The sequence below is a fragment of the Xyrauchen texanus genome, chromosome 31, assembly GCF_025860055.1.
Source record: "Xyrauchen texanus isolate HMW12.3.18 chromosome 31, RBS_HiC_50CHRs, whole genome shotgun sequence".
In the NCBI taxonomy this organism is placed as follows: Eukaryota; Metazoa; Chordata; class Actinopteri; order Cypriniformes; family Catostomidae; genus Xyrauchen; species Xyrauchen texanus.
Window position 1 is genome coordinate 20,425,875 of NC_068306.1, and position 11,862 is coordinate 20,437,736.

Genomic DNA, 11,862 nt, shown 5'->3' on the forward strand with positions numbered 1-11,862 from the left:
CCGGTCTTGGCAGCAATTATCTTGTCGCAAATATTGCATTGTGCACTGTAGGCATCGAGCCTGGTGAAATGTAGCCACACTTTTGATCTTTTCCACATCTTTTACATCTATGGGGGTTGAGACGCATACACACTACAGCCTCATGTGTGAGCTGCGTCTCTGGGAGTAACCCGGTGTAAACTGGTTTAAATGAGATATCTGCATATTTGCAAACGGAACATAATACAAGTTTTATTGATATTTGCCTTTTTTTATTAGAAAAGTCTTGAGGCTCACGCTGGATCCGCACAAGTGCCTCAGTGCAACTTCAAGGCTGTTTCTGAAACCAGGAAAATGCTGCCTTCAGAAGCTGTATGAGGTACGATGAAAATAAGGGGCTTTTCAAACTGTTCGGAGACCAGTTTCCTTAAGTTAAATTCATTCAAAACAGATGTCAGTTTAGCCATTAACTGATTAGGCAGCAAGGTAGCAAGTCAGCTGCCTCTATTTTTAGATGTAGCCCAAGATAAAAGTGCTTCACGTGGGCTTTATGTAAATGTATTCACTAGGGATTTTATGTACAATTGGTTTGATTCTGTATTTTTGGAGAAAATGCAATTGCTAAAATGGACATGCCATCCATGGTTGCTGGACTACTGTGTGTACTGTTCTTTCCTTCTTCCTAATATATTAACAATTTCTTCACGTGCAAATACATTTCTAAAATGTGATGACTAAACAGAAATCTGGAGAAACGGCTATCTACCGTTTAAAATACAATATTTTTTAGTTTTGTGTGAAATTGAGTAAATATAGTGCTAAATAAGTGTTCATAATTTTTTATTTTTTTTAGAAATTTTATGTTTGTTATTTACTATATTAAATTATGTAATATGATGGCATTCTGGATGTCGGCATCAGCCATTAAAAAACCCATATTGGTTGATTACTAATTAGAACTGAAAGGTTGCCCTTTTGAGAGCTTTTAAATAACAGTTGTACTTATGGTTTCAGTGTAATTCATTATGTATCTGCAAAGTCTAATAACATCCATATCAGTTAAAACAGAACTAGACCTGAAAATGGCATGGAAATACCCTTTGCTCTATTGAAAAGTACATGCCCTCCTCTTTAGAGCACATAATGTCCCCCACCTATCCACTCAGTAATAGACTAAATTGTGGACCATATATCATGCAGGATTTAAATAAATCCTTAAGTTATCCAGTGACTATTAATTTAGTGTGGTGAAGTGGTTGTTCCCTTTCTGTTGTAAGTGAAGGACATTTGATGTCATCCAAGTACAGAGCATTCCATCCAAAAAGCACAAAAGTTCTGCTCAGTCATGCTCCATTTTACTGAGATACGCCCCTGAACATTTACCACATTCCAAACATTCCTGATGTTAATTTGAAAAAACCTTAAAAATAAGAGTTCTGCAACTTTGGTAATAGTTTCAACAAGGAGTATACCTAATAAAATAATTAATCGCAATACTGACAGTGTTTAAAGGGAAGTATAAAAGACTTCTGTTCGGTCGTGAATGAAGGAATCTGGGACCCAGCTGAGCAGTCAACATTGTTTTTATGATACAAATGAACTTCAACATAGCACAAAAGATGCACACAAACATAACTCCATGTGTCTCTCTCTCACTGGAGTCTCCAGCTCCCCTTTATCTCTCGCTCCAGCTGATTAGGTTACTCTGTGCCGGCCATGTACCCTTACGGCCTGGCCACAACCTCCCCCTTGTCACATTCCTCCACTGCCCAATTCAGGCAGGGGAATCCTCCGACATGACATACTCCCCTGCCATCCTGGAAGGGAGGTGTTGCCCTTCTGGCCGTCCTTCTGCCGGCAGGTCTTCCCCACCTCCTTGGACCCTGGGAGAGGGAAAGAGCAAGGGGGAGAGACGGACAGAGAGCGAGGAGAGGTAGAGAAAAGCTGGCTCGCCTGTCCCAAACATGCTGTCAACTGGTCCTCAGCCACTCCACCCCTGGCAGACGGCAGCGGCTCCTCTGCCCCTGGCGGACAGCAGGTTTTCCTCCAGGACCCTGCAGACGGTAGCAGGTTCTCCATTCCCTGGTGGCCGGCAATTGCTCTGGGTTTTTTGCACCAAATGTAAAATACCTCTGTTTGGTCAGAAAAAGGAGGAAGCTGGGACCAGACTGAGCAGTCAACATAAAGTTTTAATGCTACAAATGAACATAACATAAAAGACACACACAAACATAACTCTTTGTGTCTCTCCCTCCCTCTCATCAGCACTTTCTCACAAGTGTAACATAACCAGCTCCCGATCATAATCTGCTCTTCTCTCTGGCACGAGCGTGCAACAACCAGCTTCCCTCGATATTGGGAAGCGCTGACCTCAAAACTGATGTGACCAATTGAAATTCTAGTGAGACTTCTAGTTTAAAGTGTTATGGAGAAACTGAAGTCAAACCTCTCACACAGAAGGCAGTCCTGACATGCCAAACAGCACTGAGGAGGAAAAGAGCAACACTGTGCTATGCACTATTTTGTTTTATTTTTATTATACATCACCTTTACAAAATTGTTTCACAATTTTACATGAGTAAAAGTAACTTATATTTTTTGACAATGTTATAGTGTCATATGAAATAATCTAAAGGTAGAATCTATTAGAACTAATTTTATATCAACAGTGGCATTTGTAGTTCAAGTTTCAAAATGTGTTTCAGCTAGTATTTACTTTTTCATAAATACTATAATTATTTGTTGTTGTTATTATTATTATTATTATTATTACTATTACTTAAGACTAGCTACACTGACCTAACCATGGTAATGAGGAGCCTTTCCTCCTGTGTAATATGTATGATCTGTTTGAATTATGTTTGAAATTAGGAAACAAACAGGATAATAATGGGCTCATATACGTAAATATGCCCTTCAGTTTTTAAAAGGGGTGAGAGGAAACTTCCTGTCACTTTTGTTGTTGATGTCAACAGTGGTACTAACCCGTACTTTTCTATTATTAAAGAGCGGTTGTATCGAGTGACGCAAGACAAGCGCAAACACAAAGGTGTCGGAGAGCTGTCCATAAATATCTCTCTCTGTTCCACTGCAGTTTCCAGTCTGCCTTTTATCCCTCTCTGAGGTTTGATTAGCCTGAATAATGATTCCACACACCCGGCCCCGCCCGCCGCCCTGCCACAATTACTTTAAAAGCTCACACAGCTGATGCTGTTTTTCATGTAGTAGTTAATTTAACATGCTATGCTAACATGTAAACTGTCATGCTTTAGTTGTATAACATGTTATAGTTACATATTTGTTTTTGCATAATTCGGTTAATTATAATTCTGTTAGCTTATTTTTATTTTCAAAAGGGAGAATTTTTTGCACATTCGTCCATAACCGTTTCAAGTTTCAATTATAATAAAGCATTTGTTCAACCTATAAGGTTCATTATAACTGATAGTCAAGTCAAGTCAAGTGGTTTTTATTGTCGTTTCAACCATATACAGTTAGTACGGTACACAGCAAAACGAGACAACGTTCCTCCAGGACCATGGTGCTACATAAAAACAACAAAGGACCAACATAGGACCACATGAGACTACACAACGAAATAAAATACCTATATAAACTACCTATATATACCTATATAAAGTGCACGTGCAAACGTGCAAAAAGTACAGGACAGTACAACAAATTACTGACAATGAAAAGGACAATAGACAGTGCAGTGCCGACCAGTACTCAGTAGTGCAAAAAGATGAGTTTCTAAAAATGTAAACATAACATACTATGAGATAGTGTTCTATGCACATAGCAGTTATTGATGTAGCAGACAGTTATAAAGTGACAGTAATTAAAGTGCAACTCAGGACACGTGTGTGTCAAACCAGTCTCTGAGTATTGAGGAGTCTGATGGCTTGGGGGAAGAAGCTGTTACACAGTCTGGCCGTGAGGGCCCGAATGCTTCGCTACCTCTTGCCAGACGGGAGGAGGGTAAAGAGTTTGTGTGAGGGGTGTGTGGGGTCGTCCACAATGCTGGTTGCTTTGCGGATACAGTGTTTTTTGTAAATGTCTTTGATGGAAGGAAGAGAGACCCCAATGATCTTCTCAGCTGTCCTCACTATCCTCTGCAGGGCTTTGCGGTCCGAAACGGTGCAATTCCCAAACCAGGCAGTGATGCAGCTGCTCAGGATGCTCTCAATAGTCCCTCTATAGAATGTAGTGAGGATGGGGGTTGGGAGATGTGCTTTCCTCAGCCTTCGAAGAAAGTAGAGACGCTGCTGGGCTTTCTTGGTGATAGAGCTGGTGTTGAGGGACCAGGTGAGGTTCTCCGCCAAGTGAACACCAAGGAATTTGGTGCTTTTGACTATCTCCACAGAGAAGCCGTCGATGTTCAGCGGAGTGTGTTCACCTTGTGCTCTCCTAAAGTCAACAACCATCTCTTTTGTTTTGTCGACATTCAGGGACAGGTTGTTGGCTCTACACCAGTTCGTCAGCCGCTGCACCTCCTCTCTGTATGCTGACTCGTCGTTCTTGCTGATGAGACCCACCACGGTCGTGTCATCGGCGAACTTGATGATGTGATTCGAGCTGTGCATTGCTGCACAGTCGTGAGTCAGCAGAGTGAACAGCAGTGGACTGAGCACACAGCCCTGGGGGGCCCCAGTGCTCAGTGTGGTGGTGGTGGAGATGCTGTTCCCGATCCGGACTGACTGAGGTCTCCCAGTCAGGAAGTCCAGGATCCAGTTGCAGAGGGAGGTGTCCAGGCCCAGCAGGTTCAGCTTTCCAATCAGGTGCTGGGGAATGATTGTGTTGAATGCTGAGCTGAAATCTATGAACAGCATTCGAACGTATGAGTCCTTATTGTCTAGGTGGGTGAGGGCCAGATGGAGGGTTGTGTCAGTAGCTATGTTTCCATCCAAGTTGCTAATTTAATTTATGCAAAAAAACTCGCAATAATATCGTAAAAATCAATGTGCGAATTACATTTACATTTATTCATTTGGCAGACGCTTTTATCCAAAGCGACTTACAAAAGAGGAAGAACATCAGCGAATCATCTGAGGGAGACAGTGATACAAAAAGTGCCATATTACAAAGTTTCACTATCATCAGAGTAGTATACAAAACAGATTTAAGTGCAACAAGAAATGTAAATAATTATTTATTTATTTATTTATTTTTAGTGACTGGTTAAGTGCTTTTGGAAAAGATGTGTTTTTAGCCGTTTTTTGAAGATAGAGTGAGTTAGCTTCCCGGATTGAGTTGGGAAGGTCATTCCACCACCGTGGTATGATGAAACTGAAAGTCCGGGAAAGTGTTTTGGTGTCTCGCCGACCGCAGGCTTCTGGTGGGAACGTAGCTCTGCATAAATGTTTTAGGTATGCTGGAGCAGACCCAGTGACTGTTTTATATGCCAGCATCAGGGCCTTGAATTTAATACGTGCATGAACCGGCAGCCAGTGGAGAGAGACAAAGAGTGGTGTAACATGTGCTCTCTTAGGTTCATTTAAAAACCAGATGTGCTGCTGCATTCTGGATCATTTGCAGGGGTCTAATAGCACATGCAGGAAGGCCTGCAATGAGAGCGTTACAGTAGTCCAGTCTAGTTATGACAAAGGACTGAACGAGCAGTTGTGTGGCATGTACAGAGAGGAAGGGTCTTATCTTCCTGATATTGTAGAGTGTAAATCTACATGATCTTGCAGTTTTTGAAATGTGGTCTGTGAAATTTAGCTCATCATCAATGGTTACCCCTAGATTTCTGACCGTTTTGGAAAGCGAAACTGTAGTTGGACTCAGCTGCACTGTGATGTTGTGTTCAACAGCCGGGTTGGCTGGAAAGACAAGGAGTTCGGTCTTGGCAGGGTTGAGTTGAAGGTGGTGTTCCTTCATCCAGGCTGAGATGTCTGCCAGACAGGCAGCGATTCGAGCGGTCACTGTGGTGTCGTTGGGCTGGAAAGACAAGTAGAGTTGCGTGTCGTCAGCGTAGCAGTGGTAAGAGAAACCATGTGACTGAATGATGGGTCCCAGTGATGTTGTGTATATGGAGAAGAGAAGTGGCCCAAGCACTGATCCCTGAGGTACCCCAGTAAGTAACTGGTGTGGCTTGGATACTTCCCCTCTCCATGCTACCTCAAAGGACCTTTCTGAGAGATAAGAGTTGAACCAGTCAAGCACAGTTCCAGTGATACCCAGTTTAGAGAGGGTGGAGAGTAGGATCTGAATTAAGCCGCATTTCCATCCCATGTGTTCGGAAGAACAAAATCATCACTTCCGGATAAATTGTAGGCACTGTAACTTATTAATAAAATTCTTGCGTTGTAGAGCAGGCAGACAGAATACTGTAACAAACTTTCTCATGTCTGGGAGGGATAGAGCATCACACATTTCTGGGAGCACTATGTGTGTGCGCTCCTCCATCTTTATGACTTTTACTGTGCGGATCTATAAGATATTTTGCAAAACCTGCTCTTCGGCACAGTTCAAGTTTGTTCAAGACTTATTTGCTCTACAAACTCTATTCAGGCTTTGGATTTTCAGGAGGACCAGAGCAACAGTTCAGAAGCAAAGTTACTTATTTTGTCTTAGAATGAGGAAATGTCTTAAATCATAGATTCAGTGTTCGTACATTTGTCTTGTGTGAAATGCCACTGCACTCAAGAATCTTTTAAAAATTTTTTTACATCAGCTAGGTGGCTTCAGTGAATTGACTCTTGGTTCAAAGACCAGATGGGATACTTGTTGCATTTGTAGAATGAATCTTGCAACCACTTTACTGTTATGTTCGGAAAATGTACAAAAAGATAGATTGGTACCCGCAGATTATGTGTTTGACAAAGTCTTGTAAGGGTAGCTGTGAGTGCAGTTAATTGTCGCGAACCCAGGAAGCGTGACCCTGCCATGTGTATAAATGTCACGATCAGAGCCCTGGTTCATCCTCTTTACCAGGTTCTTCTCATACATTAATGGGTGGTAGGCTCCAAGGGTGCAGGCAGCATCACTGAAGCGCTGGTAGTAGTGGCATAGCTCGGTTTTCCGTCGTGAAGGCAGAAATTCGTACACATGTACTACATCACACAGGGACATCATTAGAACTGTGCCTACAGTTGAACATGGAAGGAAGGTGAAAATCCTTATTCTTACTTCAATCAATCAATCGGAAGGTATAGAAGGTATCAAATACAATGTGTTTTTATGGTAAACTAGAACAATATCAGTTGTAGAAACAGCCATTTTTACTTAAATGTGCATTCAGAAATTCACATGCAAACAAGATGATTAGTCATAATTCAGTCATATTAGTTTCAGTAATAATCAGTTTATTTATATTGAACAAATTTGCCTCATTGGGCGAAACTATAATGACATGACCAGCTGAATATCACTTTATCTCAGTAACATCCCTGTTATTTCACTTGTGAAAAAGATTAAAGTCCCTGTAAAGTAAAAATTAAGTATGTGTTCTGAGTTTATCATATCACAGAAAAATGTGTTATTAGCCACCCAGCCAAATTTGAATGATAAAAAAGTCGGCAAGTACATAAAATAAGCTATCAAAATCTTGAAAAAATGAGCAACGGTCTCTGCTCTCAAACGCTGGGGGCGTGTCCACTGGCTGCGCTGAAACCACGCCCACTCGCGGGAAAGCTGCCGTCGCCACACACACTCAACTGTCACCGCTACAGCCGGAATGGATGCTCCTAGCAGTTTATTAGGTTTTACCAAGCCATATATGTTTGAGCCTCCAGAGCCTAAATCTGATTCAGAGGACATTGACCAAGAAAGTCAACATCGTCCCCCTCGTTCTGCAACAGAATGGTAAGATTTTGCTCTCCCTTGTATGCAAGTTAGCTAAGTTATATGTAACGTTAACTAGCTAGCATAACCTAATTTAAGACACAAAGTTAGACTAGCAATAAATAACAGATTAAAACATATTTTTACACTTTATAGTTATAGATCAAACTAACAGCCATAATGGTTGTTATAGTAAGGATAAAAACGATGTGCATAAATCCATGAGATAATGGACTGCTGAATATTATTATTGCAACACACAAGCTGAGAAACAGAATACGCTCTAAATTGTTCAGATAACTTTTCTGTGATTGTTTATAACAATACATTTGAGTTGTCAAATCTAAGTCACACTGTGAATTAAACTGTAGGTGCACCTGTGGTGAATGCAGGACAATGCCCACAGAGGATGAGAATGTCTGCTGCAAAGACATTAATGCTGTATGTAAATATAAAAAACATGTGTCTCCCTCCCATAATGATCATTAAAAGTATGAATACACAACTAGTAGAGTATTAGATCTCTAGCACTAAAACACCTTATAACATAATCCAACAGGTTCAGAATAGATGCGGAGAGCTTCCTGAAGAGCCACGGTCCATGACTCTTCATCCAGGCCTTGAGCCTGTCTGCCTGAACCCATACTCTCTGCAGAATGCCCTAAGCACCTACCAGGCAGACCATGGGCCACTGGAGATGAAGGAAAGAGCTGTGCAAGTTAGATCAAATAATTTTGAATGTGTAGAAATTACATTTGTGCTGATAAAATGACATGCCTGTCTTTCAAAAACTGGTAAGGTTTAGGACACAAGAACAAAGTCACACTATGTATGCAATCATATTAGGAAATTATGTTTATTAATGTATACGTGAATGATATGAGGCAGACTGCAGGTTGATGAATCAAACTGTCATCTTCTGGGGTCCCGTTCTGTTAGACCTGACCAAAAAAGTGAGGAAAAAATAAGACCAAGGCCTTTTTTGTTGCACAAAGAAACCAGATATTGATAACTTCACAATGTCAGTTTTTATTGCAATTATTAGACAGAAGACCACCGACCCAATACAAACCTATGTAAATATAATATTATTATGTGACATGACATTTTGTTTTTATTTTGTCATTACAGTCGTGCTCGCTATCTGGCCTACAGATGTTTTGTTTCCTGGTGCTGGGGATACTTGGGAAAGCACAACAGGGTTGTCATACCGTCTTGTGTTGTGCACCGTATTCACCAGGAGTACCCGGATGAAGATGGGGAGTACACAGGCTTTAGGCCTCCCATTTAAATGCAGAAAATCTGTATATTGTACTTGTTTTGGAAATGTGCTATGTACACAATTATTCAATACACTTTCAATAAATTTCATTTTAACTATCAACCAGTTTGAGTAATTACATGTTTATATGCGTCACAACTTACTGTCAAATCTGGACTATCATGTCTATATACATTGGAGTTGAAGAGCAAAGCGGAAGAAGCATGGCTGTGGTGTTTCCAACAGCAACACTCTTTGTGGCCACAGTAGCTTGAGAACCTGAAAAATATATGGATAGTAATAAGAGTTATGTATAGTTTATATTTGTATTTTGTAAGAGAGATTGGAGCTATGTAAAAAGAACACATTTTTTAAAAAACATTTCTGTACTTGCAAGATTTCATACAGGACGCATGACATTCATCAGAATGTTACTGGAAGTAAACATTTTAACGATAATCGTACTGTTTGTGTTCATTGGTGTGAGAGAGTGGTCCAACAAATCACAAAACTATTGAAGTTAAAACATTATTAAAGCAAGTAATCAGTAAAAAAATAAAGAAATACATTAATTACAAGCATAGATAAATACAATATAGTCTATCGAAGTTAAAAATAAAGTAAGTTATTTCAGGTACAAAAATCGAAAAATTTAATGTAAATATATTCAATTCGGAGTTCGCGCGCTCTCTGAAACGCGCATCTCTCTGTGTGTGTGCGGCAGTGAGCAAACAAAGCGCGCGAGCGCGAGAACGGAATTAAATTATCCTTTTCCTCTTTTATCGATGAAATGGTTTAAAATCTATTGAATGTGAAAACAAGCAAGACAAAACACGTGCAGATTTCAAAAAGACAAATTAGGCACTTGACCTCTTAACATACGGTAACTTACCTGTACTCTTTATGTTGGCTAGTGTTCTTTTAGACAGTTGTGTGGCCACAGTCCTTTTCCCCACAAAGTGATCTGTCTGACATCCAACTTCTCGAGTGACTTTATGCATAAAAGACTCGGTCTCTTTTGTGGTCGGAAGGGACTGCTTTGTGAACAGATAATAGTTTAAATTACTTGGCTAAGGAATCATATTGATCATATAAATAAACAAACAAAATCACGTTAGAGGGTTGCAGAATTTAGTAGTTACTGTGGACTACCTACTATAATTGTAACATAAGCACACAAGGCAGCTTACCGTCATTGGTGGGCACGCACTGCCGATGATGGCTCCAGTTGTCGGCGCGACGGGAGGATGAGGGCCAAGGCGGGAGATAGTCGGTTCGGCCCCATTCACCAGTAACAGCGGATTATCAGTGAATCCCAGTTGTCTCCGACGAAAGTTTATAAAGCTATCCCTTGTAAAATGATCACTACAGAGGCGGGTTTTGGTGGTGATCCTCAGCTCTCCATCAAGGTGGCTCTTCACAAAATTAATCCACCTCTTCTTGATGTGATCGTTTTTAGGAAATTTAAATAAGGACACCGATCTGTTTCGTACATGATCGCATCCAGGTAGTACGCATTTCTGTGCCGAAGGCATAGCTAACTAGCAAACTGTAGGCTGTAGTAACTAATAATAGTACTGACAGTAACTCGCGATTGAGCGCCAAACTGATGCGAATGCGCTCTATTTATACTGTTAGGGAGCGGCCAGCCTCAGGGGCTCCAGTGCGTCATCAAGTAGGGGCGTGTCCAGGAGCTCAGGGGCTCCAGTGCGTCATCGAGCCCCCGTTTTAGCCCCGCCCAAACAATCCGGAAAATAGCAATGGTGAAAAACTGTTTAACGGTCTAACTCCACAATTCAGTCCTTCACAGTTCACAGTCTTTGTAATATGTTTTAGCAATACATTTCTAACATTTATAATGTGTTTAGAATTTTTTTTTAGAATTGCCTTTACAGGGACTTTAATCATTGCTGACTGCAAGTAGTGCATTTGTAAAATGGCATCTCTATCTGAAAACGGTTTGTGCAATGCTGCATGAATGCCACTTGGTGTCAGTATTCATCCTGCACAACATATAAATTACCGATAACACCTCTACATTCTGATAAAGGTTCAACCTAAATCAAAATTTCAGAAAAGATTTCCTTGCTTTACTTTTTAACCTTAATCAAACTTACCCAACAGGCCTGATGAGGGTGGGTTTTTCTGAATAGGTTCGGCCATATTGTCTTGTATTCTCTGCCACAGTTGCCATTCCATTTGTGGATGCAGAATATAAAATGGCTGTTGATGGTGCAATCGTCTATATTGCTGAAACTGTTTGAATATTGGATAATCTGTCTAGTTGTACCACTGCAAGACAACACAAAAAAGCTAGAAAATCATTGAAGAAATTTTCAAAATCAAATTTGACATTTTTCTCTAGTTAAACACTGTTTAAATGGCCTTCTGATTCTAATATTGCCTGCTTCAGTATAGCATTTGTTGGAAGGTACTTAAACGGTGTGTTGTTTAGCTATTAAGAACAAAAGAGCAAAACGATTTCTTCTCCCCGTCGGGGAATTGAACCCCGGTCTCCCGCGTGACAGGCGGGGATACTGACCACTATACTAACGAGGAGTACATGTAATCAATGTGTTGGTGTGGTATAAAAAGCCACTTTGATGATTTTTAATGTCGAGTTCATGGAAAATTGTGAGGTCTTTGAAGGTAATTCAATGAAGGTAATTTGACAAAACATGGCAAAACAACTTGGATTGGTGAGTTCATACCTCACGTAGTTCGGAGGAGTAGGGGGGCAGGATCCCAGCCCACTAATATTCCTGTACTGTACAAAGAACTAGAGAGAAAACGGTGGTGTTCTGATGCCATTACCTGTGCAATACAAAGAACAA

At 40.7% G+C, this 11,862-nt stretch overlaps 1 protein-coding gene, 1 non-coding gene and 1 pseudogene across 3 annotated transcripts; all 3 read right to left on the reverse strand.

The window, feature by feature from the left end:
* Window positions 1–6,792: 6,792 nt before the first annotated feature.
* The window catches only part of LOC127624886 (beta-galactoside alpha-2,6-sialyltransferase 1-like), a 6,805-nt pseudogene continuing 1,735 nt past the window's right edge, over window positions 6,793–11,862 (reverse strand).
* LOC127625323 (THAP domain-containing protein 10-like) lies at window positions 8,517–10,639 on the reverse strand. 2 transcript variants are annotated; one of them, XM_052100560.1, is made up of 4 exons: window positions 10,219–10,639; window positions 9,921–10,062; window positions 9,193–9,307; window positions 8,517–8,708 (listed from the first exon to the last, which is right to left on the reverse strand). In XM_052100560.1, exons 1-3 carry the CDS (start codon window positions 10,561–10,563, stop codon window positions 9,195–9,197), a joined length of 600 nt encoding a protein of 199 aa, XP_051956520.1. In that variant the 5' UTR covers window positions 10,564–10,639; the 3' UTR covers window positions 8,517–8,708; window positions 9,193–9,194. The 2 variants fall into 2 exon arrangements, with proteins under 2 accessions (XP_051956520.1, XP_051956519.1); XM_052100559.1 differs by having other exon boundaries at window positions 9,921–10,065.
* On the reverse strand, window positions 11,516–11,587 carry trnad-guc (transfer RNA aspartic acid (anticodon GUC)). Its single transcript has one exon. It is a non-coding gene; the product is annotated as a tRNA-Asp (tRNA).